Below are 24564 nucleotides of genomic sequence, written 5' to 3'. Positions count from 1 at the left end.
ATACCATTCCTCCTTTCCTTGAAAATATTTAGTAATCAATTTGACTTTAAAACTCAATGTGGAAGAAAACCAGGTCAAATATTATTTATTTTTTTAAAAGACTTTATTTGAGAGAGAGAAAGTGAGCGAGTGAGTGTGCAGGAGGAGCAGAGGGGAAGGGAGAGTGAGAGAATCCCAAACAGACTTTGAGCTGAGTGCAGAGACCAACATGGGGCTTGATCTCATGACCCTCAGACCATGACCTGAGCAGAAACCAAGAGTCAGATGCTTAACCAACTGAGCTACCCAGGCGCCCATCAAATATTATTCAACTGCAAGTTGAATTAACATATTTTAAGCACCTGATGAAAATAAAGATATTTATATACATTTTACGAACAATTAGATTATGTCTTTAATATAAAATAGGCACTTTGTTGACATTGTTTAAAAGCATTAACAATGTCTTTGTTTTTAAAATTAAAAAATTGCTTAGATTTTTGTTACTGCTAATTTCAAAGTGCCAAAAAAAGCTAATGTTAGAGGGAGGTAGATACATTCTTCTTTCCTTTGGTTGTTTTAAGAAGGAGCTTTTTTTTTTTTTTTTTTTAAAGGTAACTTTAAAGATAAAATATTTATTTCGATATCTGGGCTATACTGCTATGATTCAAAAAAATTTTGAGTAGAATTTTGAAAACATTTGAGAGCAAGACAAAAGACCCTTATAGAGAGGGTAGGAGACAAACCATAAGAGACTCTCCATCATAGGAAACAAACTGAAGGTTGATGGAGGCGAGGGAGGTGGAGGGATGGATTAACTGGGTGATATACATTAAGGAGGACACTTTATAATACTGGGTATTATTTAAGACAGATGAATCACTGACCTCTACCTCTGAAACCAAGAATACATTACATGTTAATTAACTGCATTTAAATTTAAAAAATAAAAAAAATACCTGTTGTGTAAAGGAACATAAATTTTTTTTTTTTAAGATTTTATTTATTTGACGGAGAGAGATCACAAGTAGGCAGAGAGGCAAGAAGAGAGAGAGAGAGAGAGAGGAGGAAGTAGGCTCCCTGCTGAGCAGAGAGCCCGATGTGGGACTCGATCCCAGAACCCTGAGATCATGACCTGAGCTGAAGACAGAGGTTTAACACACTGAGCCACCCAGGTGCCCCGAACACAAAATTTTTAATGTTATGTTAATATAGTTGCCTTCTGGATTATGAACTAAAACATCTGCTCACTTTTAAATACTGAGAGTAAATGCAGCTATTATGGAATAGTGTTTAGACTCCACTTAATAAGGTCACATTCTAGACAAACTCTTACCCTGCCTCTGATTTCACACAATCTGTTTATAATTTTACACATACTAAAAAACACAAAGTCCCACTGTAATTGTTTAAAAACTAGTGTTATGTCTACATATATTTGGTAAGGTTTCTAAGTGTTATTACAAATTAAGTGATTATTAGAAATAAATTCCAAAGAAAACTTTAAGAAAGTTAATAGCTCTGATTTTTATCACCACTTAAATATATCAGAAAATAATGTCCGGTTGGGTAAGACTGATAAGATGGCTTCTAAAACAATAGATTCATGAAATCTATCTAAATTTTGGGTACTATAGGTAAAATATTCAGACAAAATAAAAACAAAATAAGATGTTTGGGCTCAAGCAGGTAACAACACTGTCTCTTCATTATCTATATGGTTTTAATTTATGGGTAAATTGCTAATTTACTAATGGGTGAATCACTAATTCTCATGGATGGGTATTAGGTTAGACTTGTGTATGATGTAAAAGATTGAGACTCACTCATCAGAATGCCTCTTAAAATGGCTTTAACGTCATTCACAGGAATGCTCTGATGAGGACTAGGAATACTTAGGAGGACTTGATAGATGTCTCAGACTCTTAGGTAAAGGAGGCAGGTTCTTTGTAGACCAAAATTGTCACAATAATTTCAGGTATTTTACAGCACAACAAAAAGCTACACTGTTAGCATCTAAATTTTCCCAACCTTACCAAAATTGTATATTCCCCTTAAAAATTCATGGGACAATCCAACCTTATTAAAAACTTCAAATTTTATTCATTCTGTCCAGAACATTTCCCTCATTTCTTTCCATATCTCCAAGCATCTTCCATCTGCCAAAAATAGCACAAATCCAATCTCTCTTACAAGGCTTTACCTAAATCCATCTGCACACAATGATGCTCCCCTTTCTTTGAGCTGCTACTGTCTGTAGTGTTTAAATTCAAACATACCTGGTCCATTTTATTTACATAACTAATGTACTTATGTTTTATTTCCCTAAGTAACTAATTCCATCCTAACATTTTTGTACACTTTCTTCAGAGTTCAGTACATTACTAGACATTCTAGAAACTTAGGAGCTTGTATAAATAGTTACTTTGGTCAGTGGAAAATAACATTGTTAATAAGACTACGGTCTTGGGGGGGTGCCTGGGTGGCTCAGTGGGTTAAGCCACTGCCTTCGGCTCAGGTCATGATCTCGGGGTCCTGGGATCGAGTCCCGCATCGGGCCCTCTGCTCAGCAGGGATCCTGCTTCCTCCTCTCTCTCTGCCTACTTGTGATTTCTCTCTGTCAAATAAATAAATAAAATCTTAAAAAAAAAAAAAGACTACGGTCTTAGGATTGAATCATATTCATGTATATTTTATATGCATTTATAGATTTTAAATATAAATAAATGTATACTTATTTATAAAACATTATTTGTTGGTTGATTGATTTGTGAAAATTTTATTTACTTATTTGAGAAAGAGAGAACATGAGTGAGAGGAGAGGCAAGGAGATAGGGAGAAGCAGACTCCCTGATAAGTATGGAGCCTGACTCAGGAGACTCAATCCCAGGACCCTGAGATCATGACCAGAGCCAAACTCACATACTTAACTGACTGAGCCATCCAGGTGCCCCAGTATATATTTGTAATATCTGATTAGCTGTGCTTTTGTTCTATGACTACAAAAATATACTTCCAACCAATATAATTCCAGTAATATTCTGCTGTCTTGAAATATGAACTGGTAAGAAAAGAATGAGGAGGCACTACAGGGACATAAAAATTCTTACTCAGGAATGGGCATAGATGGGACAGAATTATCTATTAATGGCAGGTGGAGAATGCAATCTTTGTAAATGAATCAATCACATTACTTTAGAGTCACTCCATAATTTTCATTTTAAAGGAGACTGACTTGGAATTTTCTATGATCTATTTAAAAAGAAAAAAAAAGGCAGTTTTCTAAGTAAAATGATAAAATCCAGACTAGAGAAAGAAAACTTGGAAAACGGTCATTAAGTAATTTGGAAACATCTATTAAAAAAAAAAACCAACAGTAACATGCAATAACATTGAATTCTATGAATCTATTAAAAGGATGAACTAGAAAGTGAATATAAAACAATCTGCTTACTTATTAGTTTGAGTTGTTTACTATCTGGAATTGCAAGTTACAAATATGTATTACTTTTCAAAATATGTTCATCCATTTTTTGATTTTCTATTCTTTCCTTGCTTTGTTCTAATTGTTCCTTTCTGCTGTGTTCCTCAAATTCCTTCTAACAGTGGGTTTTATTTCTCAACCCAGATTTTCTGTTTCTCTGTTTCTGTACCTGTTCTACTGAAGATTATTTTACTTCCATGTTATCGAATATGCGGATTAATAACTGAAGTTAGTAAGGATCACTCATTAACTTTTCACCAAGACTGGATTAATTTTCAGTAGAGCTAATAGCTTAGGCTCTGGCTAAAGCTCCATCCTCTGATCTGGACATCCTTCATTAACGGTAATATTAAAGTTATTCTGTCGAGATTTAATTAGAAAGCGTTCTTCTATTAGGACTTGACTCACAGTAGTAACAAGGTAGCAAGAAGCTATATAAACCACCAAGATTATCAGAGGTAGTACGGGTTTACTATTACTTTTGGGAAAAAAATGAATTTACCATTCACAGATCTGGAATAAAGCAAATATTCTTCCATAAAAGAAAAATAGTTGACCCTAGTATTACTGCAGTTATAAAAAGACTGACAGTGTGATTAAAGGTTTGCTTTAACCAACTACTTCAGTAGAATAGAAATACTTAGAAATATATCCTATGGTGCACAGCATAGTATATAAATATTCAGCAAAATCCTCCTGAATAGTTTCACATATCAAGAAAGAGTTTATTTTGATGTAATTGAGGGATATGGAAAACAGGTAAAAGATAAATAGGCAAATCCAAAAGAAATTTCTTTTTCTTACATAAAGGAAAACTTCATTTTCTTTGAATTTTATTTATTTATTTGACAGAGATCACAAGTAGGCAGAGAGAGGAAGGGAAGCAGGCTCCCAGCCAAGTAGAGAGCCAGATGCGGGGTTCGATCCCAGGACCTTGGGATCATGACCTGAGCTGAAAGCAGAGGATTTAAGCCACTGAGCCACCCAGGCACCCCAAGGAAAGCTTCATTTTCAAGAGCTATCCTAATTCTAAGAACTTCCCAGAGTGCCTGGGTGGCAGAGTTGGCTGAATGACTCTTGATTTCAGTTCAGGTCATGATCTCGGGGTTGTCAGATTGAGCCCTGTGATGGGATTCTTGTGGGACTCAGCATGCAGCCTGGAGTCTGCCTGAATTTCTCTCCCTCTGCCCCTTACCAGCCTGAGTGCACACGCTCTCACTCTCTCAAATAAATAAATAAATCATAAAAAGAAAGAAAGAACTTCCTATATGATGGGGAAAAACATCAGAAGTAGCAGTGTGTGTGTGTGTGTGTGTGTGTGTGTGTAGCACTTAATACAATTCACTAAGGCAAGCATTACCAGTAAACATGTTTTACAAATACGTGGGTTAACTGAGGTTCAAAGATGTTCAGTGAATTTCCCTGGGGTCAAATAATTAATTAAGAAGAAACAAGCAGGAACAGAGAAGCCAGTCTTTTCACTCATAGTCCTAGGCTCTCTTCATATACAGGGCTGCCTTCTATCATATCAACTGATGTTTCCAAATGGTTTAAGACAAATATTGCTTATAAATACCAAGTGAAAGTCTCTCTCTGTAATAAATAAGTCATTTGTTATGCAAAAGTTTTTTATTTAATCATCCTATTAGGACAGTCTTTTTTTTTTTTTTTTTTTAAAGATTTTATTTATTTGACAGACAGAGATCACAAGTAGGCAGAGAGGCAGGAAGAGAGAGAGGAAAGGAAGCAGGCTCCCTGCTGAGCAGAGAGCCCGACGTGGGACTCAATCCCAGGACCCTGAGATCATGACCTGAGCCGAAGGCAGCGGCTTAACCCACTGAGCCACCTAAGCAGTCTCTAACCAATTATAATATTGTCCCCCAAGCCCTTGCATTTCAAAAACTGTATATAAGGATGTATCCATATCAATTTACATTTATTAAACCCAGAGAGGTAAGATGCTCTGGTTAGGGGTGCCTAGTTGTCTCAGTTGGTTAAGCGCCTGCCTTTGGCTCAGGCCATTGTCTCAGGGTTCTGTGATCGAGCCCCAAGTCGGGCTCCCTGCTCCAAAGGGAGCTTGATTCTGCCTTTCCCTCCTTCTGCCACTCCCACTGCTTGTGTTCTCTCTGTGTTAAATAAACAAATAAAAATCTTTAATTAAAAAAAAAAAAGATGCCCTGGTTAAAAAATATTTTAAGAAAAATGAAAGCAAAAATATAGATATAGGTACTTTTTAAAAAAGATTTTATTTATTTATTTGACAGAGAGAGAGATCACAAGTAGGAAGAGAGGCAGGCAGAGGGAGAGGGGAAAGCAGGCTCCCTCCTAAGCAGAGAGCCGGATGTGGGGCTCAATCCCAGGACCCTGAGACTATGAACTGAGCTGAAGGCAGAGGCTTAAACCACTGAGCCACCCAGGTATCCTACAGACATAGGTACATTTTAAAAAGCAGAATATATTAACCACTGGGTTAAGTGCAGATTACCTATAACTGACATTCTGTTACTTATGTAATATGAAATGGGAAATAGTGTCATCTGACCACAGATGAGTAACAGTTTCTGTACCATACAAACACTTTACCATCTCCAAGTATAAAAAACTTAACAGAATTATTTAAACATTTCATCACCTTTCTTTGGTACCCACTAACCAATAAACTGTCATAAGGAGAAGCTGGGTGGAAAGATAAACAGTAATTAATGCCTACCCTAATCAAGTATAGATACATTAATTTAATTTCTTCATATATAATGGAAATGGAAGGTTTTGCTGTTCCAATATATACATCAATTTTCATGATCTTGAGTTAAAACTTCAGAAAAATGAACAATTTCATTAAAAAAAAACCCCACTAACCTGTCTACTTCATCTCGAGCCACAATGTCTCCTTTCTTTAAGGCTTTTATAGCAAACATCTCGTTTGTGTGTTTATATTCAGCCAAAAGCACCTGAAATGAGATTAAAGTAAGTATTTTCTATTTCAGTTATTACTTTCATAGTCATTCCAAGAAAACTTAAAAGATTACCTTTCCAAAATGTCCTCTACCCAAGACAGCACAACATCTGAAGTCTTGTAGATTAAACTGAAACATCTGTTGGGATCTGAAAACAGTATGTCAATTAAAAATAAGGCAAAAGTTGGGTCCAAACATGTAGCAGCAAAGCTGTGCATATATTCTTTACCTTCTATCCTCAAGTTCTCGAATACCACTGTATCCTAGGCCTGGTTGAGGAATATCAGGCTCAAATTCAGATGGAGATTTTGGAAGTATACTATTTCTATCATTCTCAATATCAAAGACAGTTTCTGAACCCTATAAAATATTAAGTAGTCATTAAATAATAGAAACACTGAGAAAACAATTTATTTGGTAAAGATAAAGTTTAAAAGTTTCAAAAGTCAAGAGAAATATTAGTGAGAAAAGTAAAATTCAGAAAATGGACATTCTTACAGCTATTAATTCTATATTACACTTACTTAAAAAATTTGAAAAATGAACACATTATCATCATCTTCAGTGTACATTCAGAAATCATGTTAACCAAGTTAGGAGGTGAAGAGTGTTTGAAGCAATATATCATCTAATATCAACCATGCTCGTATGCTCCTTTTACCTTCAGCAGCCTATTCCATCTGTACTGGCCCATGAGCTTCCAGAGGTTTTATGTTTCACTCACAAGAAACATAAAAACACAGTTCACCCAGGCAATTTAAATTAAATGAAATGTACACCTCACTATGATGCTTTTATTGGTAATTCATTTGGTGAAAAAGAATTATACAAGGTTTAAAATGCCTTGCCTGTCCTGGTGTATCCGAATCTCTTAATTTAGCAGATTCATCTATTTCTCCAAGAGAAGAATCACGTGGTGGGGCCGGAGGAGGTTCAGGTTCAAGATCAAAGTCCAACTTGGTTACTGTAGAATCACTTATAGAAGATAAAGTAATTCACCAAAAACAGTAATCAAAAGAATAATAGCTTTAAAATTAAAGCAAACAATCTTATTTTTTAATTATTTTAAAGTAAGCAGAACACTAAGTTCAATATACCATTCGGAAAAAAACAGACTTTTAATAGATCCACTGTAAGCAGTATGTATGAATGTTACAATAACTATTTCATAAAAGCGATGCTTAAAAATCTTAGACACATACCTAGCTGGAGGTGCTAGTTCAGGGATGCGTACATCAACTACTGGCACTGTAGCAGGCACAGGAGCTTGAGGGCTGAAGGTGCCAGAGTGATTTACTGTAGGAATAGCTCTTCTCACTAGCCTTCCCCATGTGGCAATATTAATATTCATCTGAGGAGCTCTGAGAAATGTTTTGCCTGTGGATATTGTGAATAAAGAAAATAGAATAAGTAATTTTTTTAATATATTAGCAAAAGCCATAATTTAAAAATTCATATTCACTGGTTTATAATTTATGAAGAACAAACAAAATTTGTTACTTCAAAAATAGTTCTTAACTATTTGTTATTAAAGGCTAGTGTAAAATAGTGAAAATAGTTTTAAAAATAAATAGGTAGGCACTATTTGTTCAAGTCTAGCAATGATATGTGGCTAAGATTTAAAAAAGAATTCTCTTAAAAAAAAGAATGAACTTTTAGAGCAAATAACTATAATATTTATGGATGAATCAATATGGTGTCTACCTTTGATTCATATAATCTGAAGTAGTATGTGGATGGGATATAAATGAAACAAAATTAGCCATGAGTTGACTGTTGTTGAGGCTGAGAGAGGGTACATAGTACCAGTCTCTCTACTCATGAATATGTTTGAAATGTTCCTTAATAAAAAAAAGTTAGAAATGAATGGAAAACAAAAACAAAGATAGGTATCACTTTTAAATGCAGATCACCTATGCATCAGAATACACCAAAAGACATATTTGATTCCTTAGTAACTACCTTGTTGTTTTGAAAAAATTTTCTTTTGTCTTTGGAGTTTGGGTCTTCTTTCAATAACTGGATTAAAAAAGGTAACCTGCAGTGAAGAAAATTAAAGTTGACATGAGTATAGCTTTGGATTTATGGTTCACGAAATTGATCAAACTTCTAACTTTTGAAAACTTAAGAGAACCTTAGATATATTTTAAGCCCAACTTCTTATTTTCTAGGTGAGAAAGCAGACCTAGAGAGGATAAAAGATTTGTCTCTAGGTAATACACCTATGCAGCAGTGGAGTTGAGCGAAAAATTTAAATTGTCTGTCGTTCAGCCTAATACTCTTTCCATTTTTACATCATGCTGCCTACATAATTTCAATGATAGTGATACACATTTAATAAAACATATTTATTACCTCTGCAAATAAAGTACCCTGTGGTTCCAAATAGAGACACATGCCATGCCGTTGGTTGTCTAAAAAATCTTCTAACCTCAGAAATTTTACAGCACACAGAGATCTCCAATCACGCCAATAAACTGAAATTTCCAGTTCACGTGACTAGGATAATTAAAAAAAAAATAAAACAGAGAAGACATCATTGGACACACACTTGAATAAAAGATCACAAAAAATATAAAATACAAATAAACAAAGATAACACACAAAAAAGTCACACTATTAAGAGGGCTTTGTAATGTTTCTCTATTATATATTAACAAACTTACATATTTTAACTACAAGGAAGAAATTTATACTCCACCAGTCTCCAGCTAAGATATTCTTTTTTTTTTTAAACAAAGAATACACAACTGGAACAACCAATACAGAAGAATGACCACAGAAACTCCTCCCCATGTCACAGCATCAGTACTGGTATCACTTACTGTACTGTTACTGAAAGACCTCAGTACTCTCCACAAAGAACCCATTTCAAACTGTCTTATTACCTTATCCCAATGCTGAGTTAGGGAGGTCTGCAGACAGCATTTATTCTGCACTTACAGACGCCACACACTGTACTAAGCACTTTGAAAGTATTAGATCACTTAATCTTCAAAAGAATACTACCAGGTAATAGGACTAGTAATAGCAAGGGCAGATGCAGGTAGGAAGGGAGATTCAGACTAAGTTTTACACAAAATGATGTTCATTTATTATAACCCTTCTCCCTCCCACATAAGGCAGCAAAGCAGCAACAGCCTAAATGTCCAGAAACTAGGGACAAGTATATTATACCATATCCATATAAGAGAATAACTCTGTAATCATTAAAAATAATGCTTATGTGGAAAAACATATTTAAGGTTTTAACAATCAATTAGAACACAGTTTATAAGCTGTGCCATAAACTGACCTCTACATATGTTATAATTTACATATATTTTAATTAGAAAGCACCAGACTTCTCCATTACTTTGTTTCTCAGGATTCTGCAGACCATTCACAAGAAGAGCTAAACATTACCCCCCTCCTTAGTCTCAAGAAAGTAAAAAGTTATTTCTTTCCTGTAGAACTTCCAATTTATGAACTTATGCCTATTACATAAACTTCTGGCATTAATAGTAACAAACATTTTCACTTTAAATTATACAATGAATTGATGCAAATGAAGACAAAAAACAACATGAAATAAAAAAAAAAGTAAAAACACAATGCACCAGAAGGTCTCATAACTAATCAGAAAAAGGCATCTATGGCAGTATGTCAACCCAGGGCCACCTCCTCTTTCTCTATGAAATATAATTACTATGAGAGAGAATGCTTGTCATGAAAGAAGAAGTGTAATTCTTTCAAGATTAGGCAAATGGCATCTACTCAAGTTAAAAGTTTAAGTATTCTGGGAAGTTATTCTGGAAAACAAACTAGGTGAATAAATGAACCAGAGACTGGTAATTTACACTACACATTTTCAGACTAGGAGAGTACGTGTACTTTCTCCTTTCGTATTCTCGGTGGCAGGGAGGAAGACCTGTGACAGATCGGGCTGATAGATGCAAGAGGCATAGATGCTGGTGATGGTATTAGTATTTGTTAAAAGTTCTTATACTTTCACACTGCTAACAGTTAACACATGGTTAAGATTATATCTTTCTCCAGATGAGAAGAGGTCCAATCACTACATTTGTATTTATTCTAGCCAATCTGATAACATACATTAACTCATTTCTCTTTCTGCTTTCACTTCTTTCTGTGTTTTAAACTGAAGTGTGTTAGAAAGATCTAAGCTTTGAGATGGAAGGCTAGCTTTCTTGGAATTCTACACTGAGGTTTTAGGTATAAAGCTCTTCACTTTTTGTGTCTTTGCCTTGTTCCTTGTGAATATGACTCTATAATTTAAGGGGGGAGGATGACTGTGATCTAGAGCAGACGAAGATCTTTTATGTTGATACTTATAACACTGTTTCATGGAACTCTAAACATACTTCAATCTCTAACATCCTGTGTGCATTTGGATAGGTAAACCAGGAATAGAGCACCTAATAAGGAAAATACCTTTTATATAAAGAGAGCTCACTAATGTTTACTGAATTTAAACTCTAAGTGTGACTGCTTATTTGCTGGCAATTTTCCAAATGAAGTAGGCCAGTTCTAGAAAGCAAGGACATCTTTCTAGGTAATGTCAAACTCTAAGAGCAACACAATTCTAGATGGAGTGAAATCATCACCAAAATAGCAGAGCAGTATGATCTGAGCTACTCCTGGGCAGTTCTGGCAAACTGTCTCAACCTGTGCTTCATTTGGTCTTTTTATGAATTTGAACCTAGAATCAAAGAAATAACTCTGTTGTAGATCTAAGGCATCTGAATGATTTGTATGACGTCTATAAGGCCTGAAAGTAAACAGAAAAAGAGATGTTGAATCAGCCCTATAAGGAGGAGAGGAAGGAAGGAAGGAAGAACAACTTAAAAAATGTGCTGCAATTAAAAAAAACCTAGCACACATCTATCATAAAAGGTAGTGAAGCATCAAGAAGGCTGAAGTTCCCAAACTGGGAGGAACTCTTGGGGCAATGGAGGATATTTTAACTTTACAAAAGAAACACAGTGACACCTATGGGACACCATAAGAAATACTAGCTCACGGTAAGTTCAGTTTGAGCATCAGAATGTACCACAATCTTTCTGATGACATCTTATCTTTGTTAAACTAGATCTCAAAAACTGATTTTTCCACATGAAAAATAAATGTGTAAGAGGAGATAGGGATACTGTATTCATTCTAATTCCACGCTTTGAGAAATTATATACTATACAACAGGCAGACTCCATTAGTAAATAACTGGTTACATAAAAATGAAATAAAATTATTTTTTCCTCTCAGATGTTTCACTCAAAAGTACTAGTTTCTTAAAACATAGATATTAATTTTTAAAAATATTTTATTTATTTATTTGACAGAGATCACAAGTAACCAGAGAGGCAGGCAGAGAGAGAAGGGAAGCAGGCTCCCTGCTGAGCAGAGAGCCCCATGCAGGACTCAATCCCAGGACCCTGAGATCATGACTTGAGCCGAAGGCAGCGGCTTAACCCAATGAGTCACCCAGGCACTCCAGTATTAAATTTTTTTTAAAGATTTTATTTATTTATTTAACAGATGGAGATCACAAGTAGGCAGAGAAACAGGCAGAGAGAGAGGAGGAAGCAGGCTCCCTGCTGAGCAGAAAGCCGGATGCAGGGCTCGATCCCAGGACCCGGGGATCATGACCCGAGCCAAAGGCAGAGGCTTTAACCCACTGAGCCACCCAGGCGCCCCAGTACTAAATATTTTTAAATTAACTACTTTTTAAATGAAATCGTGTATATTAAAGTGTTTATCAAGGGGCACCTGGATGGCTCAGTCATTAAGTGTCTGCCTTTAGCACAGGTTGTGATCCCAGGGTCCTGGGATGGAGCCCTGCACCAGGCTCCCTGCTCACCTGGAAATCTGCTTCTCCCTCTCCCACTCTCCTTGCTGTGCTCCCTCCCCTGCTTTCTCTCTCTCTAGGCTAATAAATAAAAAGTCGTAAAAAAAGGGTATACCAAGGTATTTTGTACGTATATGCTGAAGATTCTTTCCATCTAGTTAACACATCCACCATTCCATATATTTTATATTTGAGAACATTTAAGTTCTACTCTCAGTAAATTTCATTTACATTAGCTAATTGAATTTAAATGAAAAAATTTCATTTACAGTGTTAACTATAGTTACCATGTTATACAATGGATGCTCAGACCTTATTCATTTTATAATTAAAATTTGCACTTTTTTTTCTTTTTACCAACCTCTCTATATTTTCCCCACCCACTAGTTCCTGGCATCCACTTCTCTACCTCATTCCCGGATGTTTGGCTTTTTTTATTTTTATTTTTTTTTCAAGATTCCACATATAAACGATACCATGCAGTATTTGTCTTTGGCTTATTTCACTTAATATAATGTCCTCAAGGTCATCCATGTTTACAAATAGCAGGATTTCCTCCTTCTCATGGTTGACTAATGTTCCATATAGATCTCACGTCTCATCTTCTTTACCCATTCATCCATTGACAGGCACGTTGTTTCTGTAACTTGGCCATTGTGAATAATGCTGCAATGAACATGGAAGTGCAGATAGCCCTTCGATATCATTTCTTCGTTCGCTATCATATCATTCGTTTTCATTTCTTTTGAATACATACTGAGGAGTGGGACTAGTGAATCATATAGTAGTTCTATTTTTAATTTTTTGAGGAACCTTCATACTATTTTTCATAGTGGCTGTACCAATTTACATTCCCATCAACAGTGCACAAAGGTTTCATTTTCTCCACATCCTTGTCTATACTTGTTATCTCTTGTCTTCTTGATGACAGCTGTTCTAACAGGTATCGGGTTGTATCTCATTATGGTTTTGACTAGCCATCTCCTTGACGGTTAGTGATGTTGAGCCTTTACATGTTACCTGTTGACTATGTGAATGTTTTCTTTATAAAAATGTCTATTCAGTTTCTGTCCATTTTTTAATCAGATTTTTTTTTTGCTATTGAGGTTTAGGACATTTTTATGTATTTTGAATGTTAACCCCTTATCTGATCTATGATTCACAAATACTTTCTCCCATTCTGTAGGATGCTTTCTCATTTTGTTTCTGTTTCCTTCTCTGCACAGAAGCTTTTTAGTAAGTACTTCTTAATAAATGAAATTGTTGGATATTTCTTTTGGCCTGGATACACATTGTTAAAAAAAAAAATAAAAATAAAAACTAGAACACTGAGGATGCTGTGAATCAAGAAAGTCTGGGAACCTCTAAGACAAGAAAACGAAAGCTAGGAAGCACTGTTGAAAAGAAAAAAAGGGGGAGGGGCAAAAAGCAAAACATGGAAAGTTCAAGAGCCAAGGAAAGGTAAGACTTTGTAAAAATACAACATGGCACATATCACATTAGTTGGTCTTCCATTAAATGGCCTTCCGTGGGCTTCTGAAGACAGCACAGACTTGGGAAACACCAGTTAGGGTTCCAGCAGCAAAGAAACTGTACACTCAAAGAGTCTAAATTTTATTTATTTTTAAAAAGGCTTTATTTATTGGACAGAGAGACAGAGAGCATGAGCAGGGGAGGGGCAGAGCGAGAGGGAGAAGCAAACTCCCCACTTTGCAGGGAGCCCAATGTGGGGCTTGATCCCAGGACACTGGGGTCATGACCTGAGCCAAAGGCAGACTCTTAACCCACTGAGCCACCCAGGCACCCCAAAGAGCCTGAATTTTAAAAATTGTCTATTTATGGAGGTGTGATTAAGGTTAAGGAACCAACAAGTATGGGAAGCAACTGACATCAAGCAATAGTAGAAATCTGTTACCACCCCTAGCCTCAACGGGCAAGAGGCACTAGTTACCAGAATCCAGTGAGAACTAACAGAACCTTGGAAAAGGAACTGTCCATCAGGAGCTACAGCCATAGTTGAACCAATGCTGTGAAAATAGGCAAGGAGGGAAACAAACACCTTGACTTCCCTCTCCTTCTGCTTCCTAATAATGTCTCTCATTATAAGTCAGAGCCTAGTGGTTCAAGTTCACTGCTATCAGCCTCCAGGGGCAAAGCACAGGATAGGGAATGGGGCCAATGAAATCCACTAAGGGCAAACAGAAAACTACATCATCAGGAAACAGTCATATCTCTTTTGAGTTCAGGAGTGCATTAAGGGTGATCTTCCAGATGGACCAAATGTGACAAAAAGAGGGAAACCTCAGACCTTTGGGGAGGATAGGAAATACAAAGAGGAGAGTTTGAGACTAAGACAATGGAGAATATGAGATTGTGATATTTGCTTGAAAAGTCTGCCTCCTACAGATATGGGTAACTCTGCTCTCTTCACAATGAAAGAGAAAAGTAAACAATTATGATACAAACTAGTGCTTTAACTGTTTTATATAGATACTGCTATCTATATCAATTCATATTGTATAAAAAGGTCCAAAGACTCCCTATTATCCCAAACCCATTCTAAACTTTCCTGCCTCTGTCTTTACACACACAGTTTCTGTATCTAGTCCTGTATCTTATTCCCCAGCCAAAAACTATACTGTCATATGAGATTTCAAACTGCTCTTTCCTTTGTACCAGTTCAAATTCGCTTTTTATCAAGACCAAATTAAACATCCATCTCCCTCACAAGGGTGTTCTTGAATAATTCAGTCCATTATGACTTTCTCTTGAGTTTTTAGATGTGTATAACTTTTTATTTATCTTTCTAGGGACTCGTGTTCTCAAATCTGAGGATTCATGTTTGTCATCATTTCTGAAAAATCCTAGGTTATTATTGCTTCAGACTTGACCACTGTCCCATTTTCTGCACTCCCTCATTCTGGAACTCCACTTAGTGTATTAGTCATTTTCATCCTATTCTTTGTATCTCTCAGCCTCTCTTTTTTCATGTTTTTCATTTCTTTGTCTCTTTTTGTTGCCCTAGGGCAACTTTTTTAGCTTCATCTTCAATACCACTAAATCCCCTGTTATTTAACCCATCCACTTAGTTTTCAATTGCAAATGTTGTAGTTCTGATTTTTGTTAAGTTTTATTTCATTCTGCTTCCACCCAGCTTCAACAATTTACCAATGGCAATCATGTTTCATTGCCACCATTCCCCCAATTATTTCTGATGCCCATTTCAGATGTCCAGTATTTCATTTTGTTCTTTAAAAACGTTGCCTAGTCTTCTTGACACTCACTCTTTGCTCATGTTTTTAAATTCCTCTATTACTTTTTAAAATAATTTAAACATTCATATTATACTCTACAACGAATAAGCCCATTATATACTGCTGCTTACTGATGGTGGTTGTATCTTTATGTATTTTAAAGTTTTTGATGCATGCTCATGTTGGGTAGAATTCTTCCCTAAGTTTCCGAAACACAATTAAATAGTTCTTTATTTTGTCTCAAACTGCTTTTTTTAAACCTACCAGACCACAGGGTAGTTTATGGAAAGAACATTTCTTGCTGTTTTGTATTTCTCACAGCACTAAATGTAGGCCTTTGTGTGATACTTTAAAGATCACAGAGGTAGAAAAAAGCTAAAATGCCAATACAGTGCTATAGGACAATAACAGGTAAAGCAGAGGGAAACAAGTCAGACTCACTTGTGTGGGGAGCATGGGAGTAGGTAAAAAGAAGATATTTTCAATTGTCTATGACCCTCATCCTCAGATTTTAATGTGTGTCATTCTGGAAATCTATTTGTACGAATCTGTACGAATAAGAGTGTGTCACCTGGGTATGTTGATGTATGAGGGAAAAAGAGGAAATTGAAACAACCTGCTTTTTAAAGATATTTTACATAAATTATTTTCATTCATCCTGTTAATACTCAATGAATACCTATCTTCAGTACTGTGACAGAGATACAAAGAGAAGCAATGTATGGTCCTGTTCTTAAACTGTTCAGTTTTATTAGGGAGATGGAAATGTAAATAAATACTGGCAACAGAGGGGCATATACAACTGGCACAATGATATAAAAGGAAGAACTGACCAATTTTTCCGAAGGGAAAGATAGTAGGAAGATCAGAAAAGGTTAAGGATTGCTCAATTGTGTTTTCAGATATAAATTACAAAATTAAAGGAGGAGAGAACACAGTAGTCACATGGGAAAGAATGTACAAAGTTAAGCATGCATGAAGTATATCATAGGGATAGGAAATAGTTTCATCTAGTTAAAGCCTAGAATATTAAGAAGGGAAACTTTGGGAAATAAAGATGAGAAGATGGGCAGAGACAGTCATGAAGGGCTTCGTAAGACTTGCAAAGTACTTGGTCTTTAACTTGTAAATTATATGCTGCCACTAAAGGATTTAAAATATAGAGGAGTAGAGTTCAGGTCAGATCAGGCAATATAGTAATTAAAAACAAGGCCTCTAAAATCAAGATTGCCTGGTACTGCATAAACAGTTAATTTCTGTAGAACAACAAATAGGTTGAAATCTTAGCTTGATACTACTTACTAGTTTTGTGACCTTGGGCAAGTTACTTACTTACCTTTTTTGAGCCTCAGTTTGCTCATCTGTAAAATATATATAATAATGGTATCAAACACTAGGGTGGTATGAAAATTAAGAGTTAAGACAAACTCAGTACATAGTCAGTACTCAGTAAATGTCAGCTTTTATCATTACTATTGTGATATTGATTAATAAAACCTATATTGGAAACAAAAAGACAAGTTAGCCCACTATTAAAAAGAACATACTGGTGTCAGGTAAGACTTGGCTTTAGTGTCAGATGCTTGCGGTGATTCCCAGAATCAGTGCTTTCTAGCTGTGAGGGCAAGAAAAGTTATTTAACTTTTGGAACTTCAAAAAATCCCCAAAACAGTGAAAATAATTATAGATGCAAGATTGTTGGGAGGATTAAATGACACTATATGTAATGTGTGTTATTCAGGACCCATTACAGCACAAGTTTCAGTGCAATGTATAATGAATGACAGAGGAAGAATAGATTGTGATCACAAATTACTACTTCAAGGATCTTGAGTATGAGTGACCTATCAACAGAGCTATGAAGAAGCAAAACAAAAATTTTTTTTTAATGGGAGGAATGTTAACATATGCAAAAGAATCAGAGGTGGGAAGAAAAGAGGAGATGAAAAAAATATATAGGTGATAGCTGGGGTAACTGATGGAAAAGGGTTTAGGAGATGAGAGAGAATGGAAACTGGAGCACAAACTGAATTCTTATAGGCTCTCACAGGACTGAGAGAGACCTCTTTCTCTAAAACCAATGAAAATGATACAGAAATATTTGCAGGTGATGGAGGAATCTGAGGAAGCTGCATCCTAATGATCTTAATCTTATCTATAAAACAGAAGCAAAGGAGTCTGAGAGGGAATAGAATTTTGAAGAGATAGGTGGAAGAAAAGCTTCTGGTAATGGGATTAAGATCTGAAATGCAGGATAACTTTTATAAGCCCAGCTGAGGTGAGAAACTAAAACTTACAGTAATTGGTATGATTAATATTTCAGCAGTATTCAGCAAATTAGAGCAGAAAAGACAGATGGTAGAAATGAATGGCTGTTGGGAGTTTCTGTAACAGGTGTTGTTGATATAAAGACAATGTTGAAGAATGTTTTATGTGGAACCATGTCAATAAGGACAAGGTTCGGGGTAACACTAGTTTAAGGGTATAGGGAAAAGAAAATGTAATTTGGAAGGGACTGATGGCCCTTCTTCAGTCCTTTCCTGAAGAATCAAGGAAATGGAAATAGTTAATCAAATATCAAGTTCTGAGGTAATAAAGAAGAGAGCCAGATGAATAACAATAACAACATGAGCTGTCACTTACTATATAACCATTAATCTTGGTGCTTTATGTAACTATCTCCTTTAGAGAAGTAAAAGATTTGTTAAGTCTGGCATATCAAATTTAAGATTTCAGAACCATTCATTGCTAAAATGACAAGGAGTAAAGGTACACTGTGGCTGACATGCTCAAAGAACTTTGAAATAATACAATGTTAAGTAGGTTATTTACATATATGTTTTGTTCTTTTTTCCCTTTAATCTCCCATAATGATGCTGAAGTGAAGAACCAAAGTCCTTAAGAAATACTGGAGACTGGTCATCAAAAGATGATAGGGATGGGGGAAAAAAAAGGTAGATGATTATATACATAGTTCATTGTCTCCAGATTCATAGCCTCAGAGAATATATTGTGTCATCTGATAGAATCTGGAAGCAGCAGAAAGGTAAGAAGGGTAAATATTTTCATAGTTTCATTTCTTCTTCTTCTTTTTTTAATTAAGTAGGCTCTACACCCAACATGGGGCTTGAACTCATGACCCCGAGATTAAGAGATGCATATACTACTGACTGAGCCATTCAGGGCCCCTGCAGTTTCATGTTAAGTTAAAAAATAGCATCTCAGATTGAATAGTATGGTCAGAGTCAGATAGCTCATACACAGAAGAAATTAAAATGTCATTGTATTCTTATTCTATGGCTTGTTCCCCTAGGACTGAGGGAATTCAGGAAAAATGAGGTATTACATAGCTACTAATGTGTTTATAGTAAACATTAAAAAGGACCAAATTTTTAAAGAAAATATAAAAAGGGTAACCTGATAAGAATAGAAGGAACACAGGAACTTCATTAAGAATCCTGGATTATTGGGGTGACTTGTTGGCTCAGTTGGTGGAGTGACTCTTGATCTTGGGCTTGTCAGTTTGAATCCCACACTGAGCATAGATATTACTTGATAAAAAAATTTTTTTTAAATAAAAGAATCCTGGATTATTTATGAAAAGTGGAAACACACCCATAAATACAGAGAACAAATGGATATTGCCAGAGAGATGGGAGTGGACTGAGGGGATGGGCAAAATGGGTGACAGAGTGGCAGATACAGGCTTACAGTTATGGAGTAAGTCACAGGGAAAAAGGATAAAAGCATAAGGAATATAATCAATGGCATTATAACAGCTTTGTGTAGTGGCAAAGTAGCTACACTTGTGGTGAGAAGAAAAATGATATACAGATTTGCTGAATCACTACATCGTACACTTGAAAATAATATAATACTGTGTCAACTATACTACAGTAAAAATTTTAAAAAAGAGTTCTTGATTATACATTAGGCTAGTTTTACTTACAATCCTTAGGCCATAATTTCCTTATTAATTTGTGAAGTGAGGGGGCTACATTAAATTACATCAGCAATTTTCAAAGCTGTTTATCCTTTTTTTAAAAAGATTTCATTTATTTATATGACAGACAGTGATCACAAGCAGGCAAAGGCAGCGAGAGGGAGAGGGGTGGAAGCAGGCTCCCTGCTGAGTAGAGAGCCTGATGCAGGGCTCAATCCCAGGACCCTGAGATCATGACCTGAGCAGAAGGCAGAGGCTTAACCCTCTGAGCCACCCAGATGCCCCAAAGCTTGTTTTTCTTAAGTGGCAAATTTCAAATATCTTACCCAGAATATCAAAACAAACAAAAAGTCTGTGTGTTCTCTCCTAAGACAATTCTATGGAGCCCTGACCTACCAGGAACATAATTTGGGCTTTCTTAAATTATTCTAGGTCTAGATTATTTCCAGAGTATCTCCTAACTCCAAAAAGTCCTATGAATCTTTGTACCTTGAAAAGGATAGAAACAGTATAAATAACTAAGTTCCAGAATCCCGTACAAAAGAAACTTGACATTTGAGGCAAAATGCTAGGCATGAACACGTCAGACAGTTTAAAATAACATTTTCTATAAATACTTCAATAAACATTTTCCATAAATAAATATTCTATAAATATAAGGGATGAAGTAAAAGGGTAAAAGGCACATGAAAAAGTGAAATGTAATATGTAAACACAAGTGGTTATCACAATAAGGAATGTAGTCTCTGCCAAAAAGAAGTTTCTAATCAAATTAGGGACAAGGAACATGCCTACCAGGAACCTAGAAAGTCTAGCTGGCCTCAGGGATGAATAGCTTTACTTAGTCATGCACTGTTTTCAAACTCTGAAAGGGAGGACTACTCCAAAGTGGGAAGACTATCTGAAGTCATGGAAAAAAAACAATTTTAGGTGAAGATCACCACTACAAGTAAAGAAAAACCAATCAACAGTTACCAGTCTTTGTAGTTTTCTAAGCTTGTAGTCTAAGTAATTTTAAATTATTTTCTCTTTCAGATTTCATTATCTTTCTGTTATTTCTTCCTCTATGTAACTGTTATCTGTCTCATTCAAACTACCATAGAGGAAAGAATATTCATTTTGAACACCACTGAGGTCTAGTACCAACTCTGACATTTATTAATATTTAACTACCCTGGGTCTCAGCTTAACTATAAGATGATGATAACTTACCTTTTATTTTTTTTTAAGATTTTATTTATTTATTTGACAGAGAGAGAGATCACAAGTAGGCAGAGAGTCAGGCAGAGAGAGGGGGAAGCAGACTCCCCGCTGAGCAGAGAGCCCGATGCGGGGCTCGATTCTAGGACACTGAGATCATGACCTGAGCCGAAGGCAGTGGCTTAATCCACTGAGCCACCCAGGCTCCCTGGATAACTTACTTTTGAGTTCTTTCTTACTGCATTTTATATGTATGTATGTATTACTTTTAAGTTCTATCTTAAATATAAAACTTTGTTAGACAATAGCCTGGCTACAAGAGAAAGCTTTTAACCAGCTATTTTCCCTCTAACAATAATCCTCTGAGTTTCATTTTTTTTAAAGATCCATTTATTTATTTGAGAGAGAGAAAGAGAGCACATGCACACCCATAAGCGAGGGGGAGGGGCGGGAGAGAGGGAATCTCAAGCAGACAAGCCACTGAGGGTGAAGCCTGATGGTATGTGGGGCTCCATCTCACAAGCCTGAGATCATGACCTGAGCTGAAATCAGGAGTTGGATGCTTAACCAACTGAACCATCTAGGTGTTCCTCTTTGAGCTTCATTTTGATCATACCACTCATCAAAACTCCTGTAATTACTTTAAACAGGCTCTGAAGTGAAAGAAAATGACATTCAACCAATTAATTCCCCATAACCTATCATATTCTTCTATTATACTTAAATTCATAGCCACCCACAAATCAAAGCCTAGGGCTAAAGAAAGAATTAATGCCACTGAGTGGCTAAAATGTGCCAGTCAATGAAAGGGATTTTCTATACACTACCTCAGTTTTTCTAACAGTCCTACAAAGATTACAAGTTGACCCCTGAACAACGCAAAGGTTACCAACCTGAGTATGACTTCTGACTCCTCAATACTTTACTAATAATCTACTGTTGACTGGAAATCTTACTGATATCACAAATAGTCAACTTATATATATTTTGTATGTTATATACTATGTCCTTACAATAAAGCTAAAGAAAACCAAGTATTAAGAAAATCATAAGAGAAAATACATCTCTAGTACTTTATTGTACAATATCCATGTATTAAGTGGACCTGCACACTTTAAACCTGTGTTGTTCAAGGGCTGACCATATATTTTAACCCCATTTTAGAGATGATGAAACAAATGCCCAGTTGTAAGTTTATGTAATTTGTCTATTTTCAAAAGATATTAAGTACTAGATGGACAATGAGCCCAATTTGCCTGGCTTCAAAGCCAATGTCATAGCAAATCTGATACATTAAAAATGAATGGGAACTAAAAGAAACATTTTATGGTCATAAATATCTATATGTGTTCACACAGTTTAGAAAGAAGCCACAAATATAACAAGACATGAAAAATGTATCTGTATATATTAACAACCCCAACTATTATTTCCCTCTCTAGTGGGCTTGACTGAATTATATTGGTCCAACTATTTAAACAGCTAGTATAGCACATAACAGTGCTGGTTTTTCTACCTGAAGAGAAAATATCAGAGTTGAAAAAAAAAAAATCTTATAAGTTTAACTTTTGTCATACAAGAATTCATTTAAAATCTCTTTTACAAGTTGCTCATTCAACTTTACTGAGAGAGAACTTACTATTTTCTATAATAGCTCATTTCATTTTTTAATAAAATCTGCCATCCATTGACTTTTGCTTTGTCCTCAACAGCCACAAAGTATACAGTCAATCCAAGGATGGAACATGTACAACAGCTTGCTACTTGCCACTTCTCCAAGAATGTGGCAAACATTGCTACTTGATCAGTATAATCTCTGAAAACCAAGACCCATCCAGTAAACCTTAACGGTGAGCTCCAGGACGTCACTACTAATCAATTAGAATAAATACACACAAATTAAAATCTCATTGCTATCCCTACCCTAACTTTTTCCTCATATGTTCCTCCTTTAACTTGAAAGACAGTTACAAAATCTTTGCTGAATTTCTTCTTTAATAGACTTTTTGAAAAGCCCATTTTTCAATTGTTTGATATGTAATAGGATTTTCATCACCTCAAAATTCCTGCAATTATTCACTGGATAAGCTTTTATAATGTTTATCTAAGGTATGATTTGATTGAACTCAAAGTTTTTGACTTCTCTTTGGCAGGCAAACCTTTCTTGGGATACTGCTTAAGAGTTGGTTGGTAGACCTTTGTTTCCTTTACAAACTCCTTCCCAGGGTGTGTCAATAAGTCTTTTATCAGTTTCTATAGTACATGGTACTTACTTCTATCACATCATTTACTATAGATAAATCAAATGATGTCAACTCCCCTATTAAAAGCCCTTCAACTGTCTCCCAATTCCTAACTTAAAAAGATCCTAGTGATTTGGCACGTACCTACATCTACTTCACTTTACCTTGATCTTCTATTTTACAATTTTTATTCTTAAAACGTATCAGGTTCCCTCCTACCTCAGGGGCTGTATATGTTGTCTCCTCTTGCTGGGAATACTCTCACTGGGTCTTTACAAGTTTGGCAACTTTTCACTCATCAGGTCTCAAGTCAAATGTAGTCTCAAGAGACTCCCTAATTACTCTAAAGTAGTCCCTACTCCCTTATTACCCTATTTACTGCCTTCACTGTACTTGTAGTTTTTTTTTTAACTTGTTTACTATTTATTTTCCCTCATTAGGATATAAGGTCCCTCAGTATATGGACTTCAGAGTTTCAATCAGTCATTACTAGAGTCTAGAATAGTGCTTGGCAAAGAACAGAAAATTAGTGATTATTAAGCCTAGGAGTTCTGTTACAGCAATGAGCATATATTATCTTTGTAAATCTAGACCCTAATAAAAAGCCCGGTACATATATAAGATGTTCAATGAATATTTGTGAAATGAATGGATTGATCTTATCCACCTGGATGGCAATCACTGTGACCTCTAGTCAGGTATCTCTGAATCTGTTTATCCAGACCTGACTTCTAGTTCCACATCTTTATTTAATTGCTCAGTAACTAGGTATAGAACCCATCCTCTTCCAATATATTTTTCAAATAACTGGGGCATTATTTTCTTTGCAAATTATAGACAAATTCCTTCCCTTGTACTGAAATCCAACTAGTTACTAATGCTATTTTCCCCTTCATTTCCTACATACTATCTTTTCTCTTCCTACTGCCAAATTTTACTTCAAGCTCTCCTAATCTTACAGTTGTAGCACTGGAGTAGCTGCCAGCCAACATGCATGCCTTTAGTTCCTCCTCCCTCAAATTTGTTCTTCATACAACTTTCAAATCAATTTTCCCATTTTATCTCTTCCATCCCATCTCCCATACAGACAAGTATAAACACCTTAGTCCAGCATTCTAAGACCTCAACATCATTTTAACTGAAATTATCAAAATAAAGGTATATTTGGGAAATGAAGTGGCAGACTCTTACATTTCAGATGAATGGTAAAAAAATTCTGCAACTAATCAGGTATGTATGAAGACCACTTTCTAAGTTCCTTGAGGAACCTTGGAAGATCTTATTTTTTATTCATTGTTAATCTACTGCCTGGAAGTGCTGGGAATATAGTAGATACCAATGAATATTTGTTGATTGAATGAGTAATTTCACAATAATTTTTAAAGAATAGATAATCCTAAATGAGAGAACGAATGCCAAGATGAAGGTAGTATTCTTTGAAAATCAGTCTGGTATTAAGACATGTGGGGATTAGCTAGTAAATTACTTTAGTAAAAAACAAAAAAGCCAACATCAATCAAGTTCTTACCACTTGTCTAAGATATCTTTTTTATACATCTCACTATAGTTGGTGGTAAGCAAACCAATGTATATGAAAATAAAGCATTTTGTTCAAGTATATAAAACATTTTTTGAACCAAGAAAAGCAGTGATGAGGGC

General features: G+C 35.6%; 1 protein-coding gene across 1 annotated transcript in view; it reads right to left on the bottom strand.

Moving 5' to 3' along the window:
• The window catches only part of PKN2 (protein kinase N2), a 133326-nt gene that overhangs the window by 19305 nt on the left and 89457 nt on the right, over nucleotides 1–24564 (bottom strand). The window contains exons 9-15 of the mRNA XM_044238639.1: nucleotides 8776–8919; nucleotides 8383–8458; nucleotides 7623–7797; nucleotides 7269–7395; nucleotides 6650–6780; nucleotides 6493–6568; nucleotides 6323–6414 (exon numbers count right to left, since the gene is read on the bottom strand). Coding sequence (XP_044094574.1) covers nucleotides 6323–6414; nucleotides 6493–6568; nucleotides 6650–6780; nucleotides 7269–7395; nucleotides 7623–7797; nucleotides 8383–8458; nucleotides 8776–8919 — 821 coding nt within the window. The remainder of the gene's footprint in view (nucleotides 1–6322; nucleotides 6415–6492; nucleotides 6569–6649; nucleotides 6781–7268; nucleotides 7396–7622; nucleotides 7798–8382; nucleotides 8459–8775; nucleotides 8920–24564) is intronic.

Source organism: Neovison vison, chromosome 2 (genome assembly GCF_020171115.1).
Source record: "Neovison vison isolate M4711 chromosome 2, ASM_NN_V1, whole genome shotgun sequence".
NCBI lineage: Eukaryota > Metazoa > Chordata > Mammalia > Carnivora > Mustelidae > Neogale > Neogale vison.
This window is presented reverse-complemented; position numbering and strand designations above follow the sequence as displayed.